Genomic DNA, 15,935 nt, shown 5'->3' with positions numbered 1-15,935 from the left:
TTTTTTTTTTTTTTTTCTTTTAAATCACAAGAGGCAACAAGATGGGTCTGGTCTTGAAATATGTTACCATTTGTGTTTAATTTCCAAAGAAACTCATCTTAGCTCGACTAGTGTAAACCTCTGAAAAAATAGCTGAACCATCTTTTCCGTCTCCACTATTAATTTGCCTTGAAATGTTCACAGCTTAGAAACTACAGCCTGCTGGGGAAGAGAGTGGAGAGGGCCTGCAAGCGGAATCCCCCACATCCTTTTAATAGCCTAGCCCCAGAGGGTTCCTTGTCTTTGGGGATCCCGAATTCGGTGCCGCCATTCCTAGGGCACGTATGACAGCAGACCCAGGGGAGTTTCATTTTTCAAGCAAGCCCCTTGAAGCTCGCAATAGAATCACTGCACTGGATTGGTTTTCATTTTCCTGCCTCCCCGAGTCTTCGGTTTTGAAACAGAGACATCAGAATCAAGAGAAAAATCATAATAATAATGATCAAAAATCATCAGAACAACGAACACCACAACATCTGTGCACGACAGCACTGTCCATGCTCTGGGCATTCCCACGAAGCGTCCACGACAAAAGAAGCTGAAGGCGTCACGGAGGAAGGCGCGTCTGACCGCACAGGGAACAGCGTCACCGTCCATATTGTTTGGCAAAAAAAGAAAATGTTAAAAAGAGAAACCAAAGGGGGACACAAGCAGCTCTCTGATTCGTGGGGTACAGGCTCAGAACTGGCCGGCGCTGCTGGGGTCACACTGCAGGAGGCGCACTATGGACGGGTCGCTCTTGGCCCCTCGGATGAACTCTTCCAGGGACAGTTTTCCTAGAAGGCAAGAGGGCGGGTGAGCAGCGGCCGGTGGCAGCTACGTGAACTTACACACTCTTCCTATGGCCTCCTGGCAGCGGCCTCAGCTCCCTCTGTCCCCAGGGTCCCACACCTGCGGTGACGCTCACACTCTGTCCTTCTGATGTGAGACTCGTGGCTCAGGGTTTAGTTCACCTGGCATGGCTCCTGCTCCCTGAGAGCCCGCTACGCGTCCACCTGGCATGGTGCTGGGTGGCCCTGACATGGCCCCCGCCCTGCTGGCTCTTCCGGATGCAGGTGCCCCGGATGGACTCACTCAGTATTTGTGGAACAAACGGCCCCGAGCCTTTATGAGACAGCTGGATTCTCCCAGCAAAGGGGCGGTTCCCATGGTGTCACTGGGAGCCGCTGAACAGATATCTGGGGGAGGACTCCTTCTTTTGGACAGCAGGTGAAGACAGCTGCACCTTCATCTGAAGGAAGGAGAGAAAAGGGGAATGTTCGGGAGGCAGAGGGGTGTCCTAGTGGACCCCTCGAGTCATCGGGGCACTTTCCTCCTACTCTGACAGGCTGGCAGAGGGTGCCTGGGCCCCCTGGGATCGCCTCTGACCCGGTGTTCTTTCCCTTCTTGAGTGAGCTGGAGCAGGCATGGAATTCCCTTCCTGAAGGTCTCCCTGTCAAATTATTGGGGTGAGGGGGCGCCTCTCCCCCATTCCTGCTGCTTCCAGAAGGGCCTCTCCTACGGGGGAGCTGCTGGGCCTTCCCGCTCAGCTTCGCTCTCTCTGTCTCTTGGCAGGAGCTGCCTGAGAGAGAACTTGCGCCCCTCTCTCTCCTCAAAATCGATGCCACACCCACCCTGCCCCCTACTGCTGTGGGTTTTGTCCCCATGTTCTCGGGCCATCGCACTGAGCTGTGCCCTTCAAGTTCCATCCTCCAGCCTCCATTATTACTCTTTATTTCTCAGCGTATTTCGGTTCTGGGCAGGAGGGGTGCTATCTATTGGAGCCCTCACTGTCCACCCCCAGACCCCCAAAAATATGTCTTCCCCTTAGCCATAGCCCCTTCCCCAAGACCTAGTTCTTGGTTAACCAAATTCACCTTATCTACACGAAGGAGCAAGGCAGAATTCGTTTATCTATTTATTTTGAATATGTAGAGCAGGCCGCATCTAAGATTTGTGCCCTGGCCATTTTTTATGAGCTCTGCTCAGCCTCAGGCAGGGGTTAAAACGGTGATAATTTCCTCAGGTTTGAAGGTTGGCATGAAGAAAAGGAGACAGGAGCAGTCAAATGATCTCCCAAAGGGTGGCTCTGGGACCCTAAGTCGGAAGTGGCAGGGCAAACCCTGCATTCAACACACACATCTGGTTCCAGCGGGTTAGCGCCCATGTGCTTCGGAGCTGGCGCCTGGGCTAACTTCCCGCAGGCCCAGACTCTTCAAGTCAGCAGCCAGGGGTTCAACGCAAAGAGTTTCTACCAAGAGGACTCTAATGGCAGGAGGCTCTCGGTGAGGCCTCTGCTCCAGGCAGCGGTGCCACCCTCGGCCTTGGGTTCCAGAAAGAAGCAGAGCACTGAGCTGTTGCACCGTCTCCTGGGGCTCTGCGGTCCCACTGTGAGCTGTGCGGTCCCACCGTGAGCTGTGCGGTCCCACTGTGAGCTCCAGTGGAGAGACCCTCACTCCTCATCTACAATCAACACGCAGTAAGGATTTCATCCTGCAGTGTCTAGATCTTCTCCCATCCTTCAGCCCTATTCTAAAGCTGGGCCGAGGGCAGGGCAGGAACCCACCTGTGCTCCCTGGAGCCCGAGCAAAACATACAGTTTAACATCAGCAAGTCCATTAACTATTACATAATCCCGTGTTCGTTACTTTTTGCAAAACAATCAAACTATTTGCTTTGAATCAAGGTGCCTAAGGGAAAACAATAGAATGCATGGCACCTTAGTGGAGGAAATGAAGCAAACAGACTGGCCCAAACTCTTCAAACCCGGATTCTAGGCAGCGGGTACCCCAGGGAGTGTGGGGTTAGAAAGAGAGACTTGCTCTACTACACAGCCTTCTGTCAGTCTGTCCGTCAGCTCATCACTGACAATTGTTGGGGATGCCCAGGCCAGCTGGTAAAACCCAGAGAGCTACAGACGACTCTGGGCTCCTTAGGGCCCAGGCTCTGGGCTTGGCACTTTCAACTCAGATGTCACATCTAAATAGATTTGGCAAATAACTCAGTTAATTTTGAATTTCAAATAAACGACAAATAATATTTTTATATAAATATGTCCCAGCTATTGCGTAGGGTGTATTTATATGAAAAAATCGTCTGTCGTTGATTGGTCCTCCTGTATTCTATCCTGCAACCCAACATCTAAAATCTTCTGTTCTTGCATTTGAAATTTAACCTTCCTTTTCACTTTGGTTTGCTAGGCATCCCTTTTTTGGTCTGAACTGTGAGTGGCACCCTCAAGGTAGAATCTGCGGGCCTCACTCCTCCCGCTGCCCCCCACCGCCCCCACCGCCCCCACCGCCCTCCCGCCCTCCGCCCCCCTCCGCCTGCGGGACCGCCCCCACTGCCCCACCGCCCCCACTCGGGAGCCTACTTGGCTCCCGAAAACAACACCTTGGAGCATGCGCAGGAGAGCCCACTAAACCGCAGGCAGGCTGCGTGGAAGCTCCTATGGGCTGGGTGAGATGACGCCAAGCCCCTTCCCACTTTCGGACTAGCTGGTCTGCAGGGACCCAGCCTGCTGTGGTCTGGGCCTGTCCCCACCCTGGTTCCCTTCTGTCCTGCACCACCAGAGAGAGCCTGCAGGATGAGCCACTTTCACAAAGGGCCGTGAGCCAGGTCCTTGTGGCCAATATCTTATTGTCGAGTGGCATTTCCCTGCCTGGACACCCCCAGCCCCTCCAGCAGCCCCCACTCTAGCAAAGCAAGGCAGCTGCCGCCTCCTACCATCTCTATTGGTGTCCATCTGGCGGAAGATCTTTTCTGTCCTTTTCTCTGGGGTTGACTCATCTTCAGGCATTTTCATTACGGAGGAAACCATCTTATAGATCGCCTGGGGACAAAAGCGACACGGTGGGAAGACAGAAACATGGTTTGGTTCGGTACGCAACAGCCGTATCATTAAACCTCTCAAATATGGGGGTGAAGGGAATGTCCCCCATTCATTCAGGGAGCTAGCTGTCCCTGCTGACCTTCTGTTGTAGAAAACAGATGCTCGGTCACTGGAGGGAGAAAGCAGGCCCGCAGAGCTTGCTCCAGCACTGAGAGCCTTCAGGAGTGACAGCTGGCAGGAAGACCCACCACGGCCCTGCGTGTCAAACTTTAATGTGCATATGGATCCCCCGGGAATGTTACGAAAATGCAGAATCTCATTGCGGGCAGGGTCGTGGGGGTGGGGGTGGGGCTGAGATTCTGCATTTATAACAAGCTTCTGTGCGATGCTGATGCAGCTGTTCTGAGGACCCCACTCCTAGGTGAAAGCTAGAGATAGCATTCCTCAGGCTGGAGGGACAGGTGGACGTCTGCTGTGGTCTCCAGCTAGGTCCCTGAGGATGACAAACACCCAGCGGTCTGCAAGTGTGTGTCCTAGTCTTCTCCCGGGCAGGCATTACCAATCAGCCAACGCTCTCCCCCCTTCTGTGCGACAATTGTCTCACATGTCTTCTCAGCGAATCCCAAATATCCCTAAGACGATAACAATCTGCAAACCCGAGTTCTAGATTAAGTAATTACTCAATCTCAGGCTTGAGATAAGCGGGGTACATCTGAAATCCGATGAGCAGAAGAGGGTTCTAGTGAAAGCTTTGTAAGCAGCACTGAAACCGTGTCCCTTGCTACATGTGGATCCCATCCCCACTCCATGGTACTCAGTCAGGCCTCAGTTGTCAAATCTAGTTTTTCTGTGAGAAGAAGAATGTAAAGTCATTGTTTTCATCCCCAGACCATGACTTTGCTAATCAGATTCATTTGGGAACTATAGCTCGGGAAGGAGTTTTAGAAAATGTAGATTTTGCCAGTGGTTGGGCAGAAAAATCTGGAAAGTTTTGGAGCCGTGCGTGCAGTGGAAGAGCTGGAGAAGGGAGAGAAGAGAAGGCAGCTGAAGGGAGCGAGCCTCTCAATGGGAACTGTGGGAGAGAAGCTGGTCCTAACGGCTGAGCTCGTCTGCTTTACAGTCTTGTTTAGGATCGACGTGCCTCAAGTCCCTAAAGTGTTCTGGAGAAAGGGTGATAAACATTCTAACTCCAGTGACAAAATAAGAATGAGAAAGGGGGTCGCCCAGTGTGCTGACCCTTGGGCTGATCCTACCCCGTAGGGACCCCTTGGGCCAGGCTCCCTGAGTTTGTCTTGAACCCATCCAAAGCTCTTGCTGCACTCCAAAGCAGCCTCCACAGTGATTCCATCTGGGAGGAAGGTCAAGCTCACAGCTGTGGCCCTGTCTGGGATTATGGATGTCATTGGGATAAACTTGGCCACAGTCAGTTTTCCCAAGAAACGTTCACTGAAGTGTGCTCTAGAGGCAAGAGGTGAGCCATACTCTGTCTTCCTCCAGGACCCCTACTTGCCGTCCCCTGCAGCCCAGGTCTACCGCCATCTGTGCTGCAGTTAAAGTGCCAAGCTGCTGGGGATACCTGACTCCGTGGGGGAACTAGGAAGGACATAGAGCTAGAGCTATTTATACGAATGAGAGAAAGAGGTGCTGAGATTTTATAGGGCAGGTGAATATTTAGTAAAATGAGCAGAAAGCAGGAGTCTCCATACCAGCGATGTCCTGAGGCCTAGCACCCTCTCCTTGGCTTTCTTTTCTCCCACATGGAAACTTTTCTGTAACTCTTGACTAGTTAAAAGAGAATCAGTGGCACCAACTGATGAACACACACACACACACACACACACACGCCCCTCTCACAGGAATTTCAAACTTACACAGTCTAAATATTTTGTGAATTCCCAAGCCCAGGAATCTTAAGACAACAATAACAAAAATAGTGTCTAGAAACCAGTATCTCACTAGGTCATATAAGTATGACCACTTCAAAGGATCAAGAGCTGCCACGTTTCAGGAGCTGTAGAAATGATGTGGAGGAGACCGTAAGTTTACTTTTTGTCAGAAGTCTTAGGGATGCTGTGTAATTACATATCTTCAACCCTCTTTGGGGCTGGTTTGTTCCTTCCCTGAGTCTGTTCTGGCCTCAGGAAGGTCATCTCACTTGGTAATTCCAGGTGCCACCTGCTTTGTGTCTATGACTGGCCACCTCAGATGCTTCGCAAAGGTTGTCGAGAACCTGGTCACCTGTACGACACACACTTTGGTTTCTGGGACCAGCAGCTTCGTTTACACTCTTCTCTTCTCTGAGTGCTCACTAGCCCCTCTCCCCTCTCCTCGAAATCCTATCCATGTTAAGGGCACATTACCTTCCTCTAGGAAGCCATCCATGGTGCTGTGTCATCTCCTTTCCTCTGTGCCAGCAAATGGCTCCATCTAAACCTCTCCTGCATCATTTCGTTCCACTCACCCTGAATTGTAGTGACCCGGGACACTCTCCTTTCAGATGTGAGGGCAGCGATGGGCTCTGGCTATTCACTGAACCCCCAATAGTTCCTACCACAGGTTTTGCACAGGCTCGGGCTCAGGATTCATTAAGGCATAACTGTTCCCCACCCCATCGCCTTCTTCATGTTCTTCCTCCTCTCGATTTTCTCCTATCCTGCTTCTGTTATAAAGTTCCCCCTTTATACTTTTATAATTTTTTTTTCTCGTGGTCCCATCCTCTTATTTTTCTTCTCTCTTTCTTCATACAATTAAACATATTGACGTGAAACTCCTTAAAGCTTCTTAGTCTGTGTAAAGTGATGGGCTCTCGCCTTAGAAAGCAAGCTAATGTGCTCATGGATACACGCTTGCCGTTGTAGACAGCTTCAGGGGCTCGTGGATTCGAGAGTCCACCCACAAATCCAGGTTAATAAAACCCCTGTTCTTCGCTTACTCTCTCCCCCATTCTCACTCACTCATCCATTCACTCCATCATGCACCAAACATTTATTGATCAACTACTGTACAGTTGATCACAAGCCTTATGTTCTACCGAACCTTTGCCTTCATGGGGTTTGCTATTAAATAAGGCAGGCCGACGTTATTAAAATAATCAAAAAGAAACTAAAGGTAAAACCTTTGTTGAGAACAGTGCTACAAAGGAAGATGCATGGTCTTATGAGATGACGTAATGGGGAAATTGGGCCTTGTCGGGAAGATTAGGGATGTGAGAGTCACCACGCTGAGGAGTGGTGACTGAGCAAAGAGATGAAGAAAGCATAGAGCTTAAAGAGGTAAAGGACGGAGGGAAACACATGTCTGGACACTTGAGGCAGGAAGGATGTTAAGGCCAAGAGAGCATGCAGGGGAGCGTAGCATAAGATAGGCCCCTCGAGCAGACCACTGAGGCCTCACAGACCACCTTAAGGTATTTATGTTTCTCCAAGGAGCAACAAAGAGATGGAACTGATAATAAATTTGATTTTCTTATCTACACCTATTTCCTAAATCTACCTCTATTCCCACATTTGCAGGCAATGGTCTTTAGAGAATTAAAGAATAATTATCCACAATTTATTTAACAATTATTTATTGAGTGTCTACTCTGTGCTAGGTGATGGGGATTCAGTTATTAACAAGACCAATGTGGCCTTTCTTATTTTATACCTCACCAAACCTCTGGCAGAAGGCTTGGGAGACACCACACTGGAGACTAAAAGCACCCCATTTTTTTATGAGTATTACTTAAATGGGTATAGTGAATCTAATAATGCCTAAATAATAGTTATACAATTCCTTATTTATTCTACATCTCGGTCACATGGTACAAGTAAAACCCACTAGTCTGGAACATTCTGTGTAACTCTCAGCCTCTAAGAGTTAAGGCTTGTAAAATTATCATTATGGGATTCTGATGGGAAGTCAACTGTGTAATAACCTAGAGATTATTCCATAATACTCTTGTTGAACAAATGAATGAAAGACCAAGCAAACAAATGGATTTGTATTAGAAAATGAGGCTCTGACAATCAACAGGAAGTTTTTAAGAGTTTTAGTCTAGCCACAAGGAGAAAGGAGTGAAGTTGGGATAAGTAAATACAAAAAAACAAAAACAAAACAAAACAAAAAAATGAAGAAAGTCAAGATGCCCATGTATGAATATATTTGCAAATGGGACTTCTGGAAGGGGGCAAGAAGCATAACATCTGAGTACATTGTGGGGTTGAGGAGGGAGTGAGTGCTCCTTTAAGAGGCTCACATTTTCAGAGGCTCTCGTAGCACTCAGACTAGATTTTTTAATGTACCTCAACCCACAGATAAGGATTACACAAAACCAGGTCTCTGACATGGGTGGTACTAGAGCAGTGAGCAAAGAGCTGAGGTGATGAGTCCCAGTGGTCCCAGCAGTGAGTAAGCGGATGACGGCAAAACCACATTTAAGGGGATTGTCTGTCCCTTCTCTCCCTTCCCACGGCATCAACAACCCAGAGCCGATTGCATTAGAACTTCAACATCTAGGACTCTACAGCACGGAGAGAGAAAAGATCCAACTCCAGACAGCAATCTGAAACAAATCATGTCTTTTATTAGCTCCGATTTCCCCCCACTCCTCCCCAATTTAATGGAATTAAACCATGAAGAGGCCAGGCTACTTCCCTACTTTATTTTTAGCAACATCAATGAGAGGCCCAGCAGAGACATCCTGTTTTTAATTAAACTTGAAGAGCCCTATTCTTGTCTCTGGGTAAACGAAGAGCTATGGGACACCCAGGGGCCGGGCTCGGGCTCTGCCCTATATGGGCCATGTGGCTAGGGTACTTACCAGCTTCTGCACGGCCTACATTTTTCTTTCTTTTTTCCCTTTTGGAATGTTGGAAAGGAAGGACTCACATCCTAACCAATAAAATTTGTGGGATTAACTGAGGACAGGCGCAACTCCAAGAGTTGAAGCTGAACCTTCTCTCTGAAGGAAAGCGGACTGACTCTTCTCTCCTAACAGGACACCCGAGGCCCCGCAATAACCAAGCGAGAGTAGAAGAGGTTTGGCAGTACAGGGTTGTTCAGATTATAGATCAAGATCAGCACCCTGCTTAGAGATTATTTCACATCAGGAAATGAGGGTGAGGAGAGGCCGTGAGGATCTTTCTTGGAAACATGTTTAAAATGAGATGAATAGCTATGTATCTGGAATGGTTAAGCACCTCCTTATTTAGAGCTAGAAGGATACGTTAAACGAGCAACTTTCCTAATGTTGTACGAGGTGCTTTAGGTGCTTTCACAGATGGGGAGAGGATAAGGGGAAAATAAGGGCCCTACCTCTTTCAACCAAAGCAGCTCCACTCTTATTCTCTACCCCAGCCTCCCCAAAAAAAAAAAACTGTATCATTTTATAAAAAGCCCTATTATTCATCTTGTAATCAAGTCAAAGACGGCTTTGGCATCTCTCCACTATCTACCTCCATATCCAGGCAGTCGCCAGATCTATTAAATCTGCTTACTTAATATTTTTTAAATCTATTATTCCTCCTGCCACTGTCATATTTCAAGTCAGTGGTGGTACCTATTGTTTTTAGATATGGGCAATTGATAGTTTTTTAATCTTATGTAAAGTGTTATTCAAAGGCAGCTTCAAACAGCCCCTTCCTAAAATCTCTTCTACTGTCCTCAACAGACATTCTGGAGTTGTACAATAGGCTTTCCCATTTTGGTGGGGCAATAATGCGTTTATTTTTGGAATGCTGACTTTGAGGTACCAGTGCAACATCTTAGAGGAGATGCCCATTAATGGCTGGACATAGTAGAGGTGAAGATCTGGAAGTAATCTCTTTCTTCATACCTAAAATGAGGTCAATGAGGTTGCTGTGAGGATTAAATGAGACAATGATTGTGTACTAGGTTGACTCGTGCCTTGAAAAAAATTCACCTTTACCCAAAACCTGCAAATGTGATCTTATTTGGAAATAGGGTCTCTGAAGGTATAATCAGGTTAAGATGAGCTATTAGATTAGGGAAGGCCCTAATCGATCCAATAACTGGTGTCCTTATAAGAAGGAGGAAACTTAGACACAGATACACAGATACACAGAAAGAGCATCATGTGATGATGGAGGCAGAGACTGGAGTGATACAGCTTCAAGCCAAAAATCGCCAAGGATGGCAAGCCGCCATCAGAAGGTAGGAGCAAGGCATGGAAATGGTGTCCTCCAGGAGTCGGGAGAAACCAACTTTGCCCACACCTTGATTTTGGACTTCCGGCCTTCAGAACTGTGACAGAAAAAATTCCTATTGTTCTAGGCCACCCAGTTTGTGGTGATTTGATACCATGACCCCAGGACACTACCTCAGAATGAAAAGCACTTATCACTATGCCTAGCTTATAACAAGCCCTGAGAAGATGAGACTTCCTGGAGGGAATGGAAAGAAAAAAGGCTGTGTCTGGAATTCTGCATGGGAATACCCGTGTTTAGGGAGCAGGAGAAGGAAGGGGTGTCTGCAGAGGAGACTGGGAGGGGACAGCCAGAGAGGTGCCTCCTCGGTAGTGGGCATCACTCTTGCTGTCAGATGGCATACTTGACGCTAAGAGTTAAACTCTTAAACTACAGAGTGGCTTGTCATGGTAGGATTAATCCCCTAACAGGAAGGGAGAAAACCAAACACAACAGTCAAGCAAGTACTAGGTTACTCCTTAGAGAAAGTCACTAGCCTAAACTATTGCCTTAAAGAGTTTCCTCCAGGGAAGGGGTCTAAGTTGCATTCCAGAGTAACCCCTGTGGTCTGTATTCATGATTGAGAATTAGGGGAGAGTTTGGAGCTGAATTCCCGGAGGCAAGATGGCCTAGAAGCTCTCCCCGTACCACACGTGCACACACTTTTTTTTTTCTCAGACGAGCACAGTGTTTTAGGTCTCTAAGGATCGTTATTAAAAGTGATATGGTGTCTATGATATCAATTTAGAAAGACCATTGGGAGAAAAAAATGCAAGTGCTACTCAGGAAGTGGTTCTAAAAAGAATGTATGAAACTCTCTTTGGCCCTTCCTTTGGTCCTCGTTGGCACAAATATTCACAAGCTGGTTGCCTGAAATGGTCACAGTTGGTGCTTTTGTGACCAGGTGGGATTAATCTGTGGGTCTGTTTGGTCCTCCTGGAGGGCACTGCCACCATCATCACCTTCCTGTCTCCTCATCCAGTTGCTGTAGAGATATGTATGCCTTATTCAACACATGAGTGAATCAGAAAACAATTTTTTCCCATATTGCTAAAAGAAACAAAAATGACATCTGTGATGGGCAGCCAGTCAGACACCCAACCTCCTGCCTTTTCACAAAGAAAAGGTGTGAAGAGGTAAACAAAAGTTGTTTTGAAATTCACTCTGCCTTCACAAAAGGTGCCACTTACCTGGAATCATATCTAAGAGGGAGAGTCTGATTCTAAGACAAAGATTATTTGAATGCCAAGTATTTTCAGAGCAATCATTAACATCCAAGTAATGAATATGCTAATTAGAAAATATTCCAACTTGGTCTTTAAAGTAAATTCCTAAGGACTGCTATGAATAACACCACGTCAGACTATATATTCCATTCGGAAAGTCTCTAACTTGAATTTGAGAACAAATCCAGACAGGCCATCTCCAAACAGTCCCAATGTACAAAGTGCACCTGTGGGCTGAGGGCCACAGTTTGGATTTGGGGAACTCCTGGTGCCAACCACATTCTCTCCCGAAAAGGTGATCTTCCTTTTACCCGAGTCCTGTGAGCATCAGAGCAGCCAGAAGTTTGAGCTTATTCCCAGATGGGCTGGTGTTTGGTAGACAAGAACAGCTGAAGAAGGCCGAGAACTCCTAAAGTTGCCTATATGAGAATGTCTCTTCCATGAGGGTCCACCAATTGGGGGTTTAGTTGGGTTACTTCTCTTTTATTTGTGAACATACATTTTATTACTAGGTAATTTAACTTAAAACTTAATGGAAGATTCTATCTATTGCCTTGATCTTTGAATGGGGAAAGACCTCTCTTTATTTTGCAGGGAGACATCCCGTCCCAGCTCTGGAAACTTCTAGAGAATAACAGTAACAAACATTTATTGAATGACACCCCATGACAGGCACTGTTCTGGATGCTGTACTTGTAATAAGTATTTAACCCTTACAATGATGACCTGTGAGGCAGGTGCTATGATTAGTTCCAGTTCACAAATCATGAAAACAATGCACAGGAAGGTTAAGCAACTTGCCCAAGGACGAGAAGAATAAGGGAGATTGAAAAAAGAGGGGGTCAAGGTGATACTGACCAAGACGCCAACTCTCACATACCAGTTCTTCCCTTGGCATGATCAATTTTGTCTAATCCATAAGGATAATGCAAGGCAGTTTACATGCTCCTAACCACTGGAAGCTCATTACAAATTTGTTCTTTCAAGGGTCCCTGTGAACTTTCTGAGAACAAAAGCAGGGACAGTTTAACTCCACGTTCTTCTCATACTCTCTCCCTGGAAGTGCTGTGGTCCCATTTTTGGATCCTTCAGTTCAGCCTTCCCTCACCCTCAAAATCCCAGAGAGCATCTAAGCATTCATGGCCCAAAGGGCAATGCCACTCATGTGCTCCTTGGCCCTTCCTCAGACATGCCTGCAGTTGTGATGGTCCTGGGTGCTCAGAGCCGCCTCCAGCTGGGCTGAGGGACAGGGAACTGTGTAGGGCAGGAAGGAGCCCCTCCCTCTGTCAGTTCCAGGCTGACCCTAGCCCCGCCCCGGAGGCGAGGATCAGCTGTAACACGGAGAAAGGTCAGAGTCGTTATCTGGTTTGAGAACTCTGGCAGGCGGGTTTTGATGCCATAATAAAATGTCGGGCCTAAATCATGTTCCTAAATTTGTCACTTAAAAAAACAAACAAACAGATGCATGTGAAAATGTTCGTTTAAGACTCTAAAAATAAATCTGCATATGCTTTTGCTCATTCATCCAGATGTTGATATAGCACAAAACTATTTTTTTTAAAAAGGAACTAAACTGCATTTCAGCGCGTGTGGTAGACCGAATAATAGTCCTCCCCAAAATGTGTCCATTCTAATCTCTGGAACCTGTGGATATACTTACATAGTAAAAGGGACTTTGTGGATGTGATTAAGTTAAGGATCTTGAGATGGGAAGATTATTCGGGGTTATCTGGTGGTCCCAATGTAATACAAGGGGCTTTATGAGTGGAAGAAACAGAACGAGATACCCAGAGGAACGGCAGCATGAGAAGGACTCGATCGACCCTCTGTTGCTGACTTCGAAGATGAATGGAAAGGGCCACAAGCCAAGGAATATGCCGGAAACTAGGAAAAAAAAAGGAGACAGACTTTTCCCTAAAACCTCCAAAAGGAACCCAATTGCGGACACCTTGATTTTAGCCCACGGAAACTGATTTCAGACCTCTGACCTTGGGAACTGTCAGATGATAACTTCGTGTTGCTTTAAGGGACTAAGTTTATGATAATTTGTTCATTGCAGCACAATGGAAACTCATACTGTGTATTTCAATATTACAGAGTCCACATTAGGGTGCTTCCTACCAGTGTCAGGAAGTAAAAAAGGATTCCAGCTTGTTGCCATAAACAATATTTTGTGGAACTACAGGAAGCAACATCAGAGAAGAAAAACTAAAAAACGTATAGAGTCCTATACTTCATTCATTGTCAAACCTAATTATAAACTTGTTTGCATCCCAATCCCTTGACCAGTTATTAATGTTTATAACTGAACATTTTGAACTTGCATTAAATAAATTTCTGAGTCTTGGAGTGACAGAGGTTCAGCCAAGAATTTATATACTGACACTTGTAATCAAGCAGCAGGTTTTACTCACAAAATAGAATCTGAATTTGTGTGTGATTCTGCTGAGCCACAGCTTGCCTCCATCTTATCACTTCTACCAGATATTTACCGAGGCACAAAGCAGAAATCTAAGGTACAGTGACTCTTCTGAAGTAAATGTAGCATCTGCAAATGTAGGTTCTCCTAAATGCTGCAGATCAGCTAGAACCAAAAAAGAGAATCCCCGTGAAGGCATACAGCTTCTTGGGACAGTGACAAGACCTAGAGTGTGGGCTTTCAAAGGGCGGCCAAGAGGATAAAATATAGAATGGGAAGTTTAGTAGTAACCTACAGCAAATTCCAAGTCATCCAGAATCACTGGAAATGGGGGATCAGCATAAGAATGAAGCAGAATACACAAATTCTTGGTTTGCAAAGTAGCAGAACAGAAGAGCCTAGCCTTTAATAGGAAAATGGTTCTAAATTTAATCTAATCTCGTTGGTGATTTGGAAGTCTCCTTGGGATGCTGCAATATTTCCTCTCTACCATTATACATATTAATCATCAGGGTGTGATATTGTAGAAGACAATTTGGGAAATTTGAGCCTTCCATTTTCAAGCTTCTTAAAAGCCCTGAGTATATAAGCGTTTATTAAGGACTTGGTGTCATTCCAGATACGTGTGCCTGGAAACGTACTGTCGGCCTGTGGACCGAGGTACTTTACAGAGAAGAAAATGCCTTGTTAGGCTGTTGCTCCTTCAGTTTCATGATCAATTTTTATATTCCACATCGAACATGGAAGAAGTCAGCAAGGGCTCAGCAACTGCTTACTGGCACCTTCCTGGCACATTCGTTGCCATGTTCCCACTCTCCCTTGCAAACTGGATTCCATAGCTCAGGGAGAGAGTCTATTCTCTTCCCTGCACTATTGATTCCCAGGGCCAGCCATTTTGTAGGTGCCTCACTCTAAGTGCAGAATGAATGCAGGAATGGTGTGGTTGCTATTAGCCACGTGGTCTGCAGGGTTCTCCCTGTGCGGGGGTCAACATCTTCAGTCCTGGCCACCAAACCGCTGACCGGGGGCAGCCAGGAGGGCTGTGCGAAAATGATAAACAGGACATAACACAGTGGCTGACAGGAATTCTTCTTAGATCCCAATCAGAAAGCAATTCTCTCCAAAAAGAGAACATGCTCGTTCCCGTCATGCAGTGAAGCAGAGAACACGGGGCAGAGCACGGCGCTCTCGGATAAAAAGGAGAGACAAAACAGAGCTATTAAAACGATTCACCTTTTTGTCTAATTTTAAATTTTGTCTAATGAGCAGAGATTTAGAAAAATTGTAAACGTGCAATGATATGGGGCACACTTTACTCACTTCAGGAGGACATTTGGAAAAACAGTTTGGTAGAGTGTACCAAGAGCCATAGAAATAAGTGTTCATTCCCTTTGGCCTAGTAATTGCACTTCTGGGAATTGAGTCTAAGGGAATAATCCTAAATATAGCAAAAGCTGCATACACAAGAATTATTTATTTGTCATTTTATTTTTAAAAGTTACAATAGTATGTATAGTAATGAAAACTGGAAAGAACCTATCCAATAATAAGTGAAAATTAAGTAAATTATAGTGTATGACTATTATGCAGCCATTAAAATATCTTTATCAAAAGTTTTTATAACATGGGAAATGCTTGTGTTATTATATTAAGTGAAAATGGCAAGATACAAAATTTCATATATATTATGAAATCAATATTTTTTAATGCATAGAAATAAGACCAGGAGGATATATTAGAAAATTATTAGCAATGATTCCGTGGATGGAGTAGGGTTGTGGAGAATTTTTCTCTTTTTCTTTTAGTTTTTCCTATACTGCCCCTATTTTTACAGTAGACATTACATTTTTCATACATTTATCCCTGCAGAGGAGAGAAATCCTTCCTTTTGTTTAAGATCCCTGTCTCTGAGGGATTAATTCAACACATGTTCTTCAGACAGTTACTGCTCAGGGTGAAGGAAAAGCCACTGGTGGCCCAAGCAGAATGGAGAACCAGCTGGCAGATCTTGGAGTTTCCTAATACAGGGAGGTCACGTGGACCCCTGCTCTCGAATCCCTTCACGGTTCACAATTGTCACTCTAACTGTCCGTGAGGTTCCATCTCACTGGCCCAGGAGCAAACCCCAGGCCTCAGCCGCAAGGCTCCATAACAAGGCAGTCTTTTGGGCATCTTTCGGGTTCCGACCTTAGTTTCTGTAACCAGGCCTCCTTGATTTCTTGAAAGCAAGTGCTCCTACACCTCTGCCCTCATTC

At 46.0% G+C, this 15,935-nt stretch overlaps 1 protein-coding gene across 5 annotated transcripts in view; it reads right to left on the bottom strand.

Moving 5' to 3' along the window:
* Positions 1–15,935, bottom strand: part of NCALD (neurocalcin delta) — a 256,643-nt gene continuing 240,708 nt past the window's right edge. For all 5 annotated transcript variants that reach the window (XM_039853805.1, XM_039853806.1, XM_039853803.1 and 2 more), the window contains 2 exons: positions 3,745–3,850; positions 1–815 (listed from right to left, as the gene is read on the bottom strand). In XM_039853805.1, coding sequence (XP_039709739.1) covers positions 718–815; positions 3,745–3,850 — 204 coding nt within the window. In that variant the 3' untranslated portion in view covers positions 1–717. The remainder of the gene's footprint in view (positions 816–3,744; positions 3,851–15,935) is intronic.

This window comes from Pteropus medius, unplaced genomic scaffold (assembly GCF_902729225.1).
Source record: "Pteropus medius unplaced genomic scaffold, Ma_sr-lr_union100, whole genome shotgun sequence".
NCBI classification, from domain to species: domain Eukaryota; kingdom Metazoa; phylum Chordata; class Mammalia; order Chiroptera; family Pteropodidae; genus Pteropus; species Pteropus medius.
This window is presented reverse-complemented; position numbering and strand designations above follow the sequence as displayed.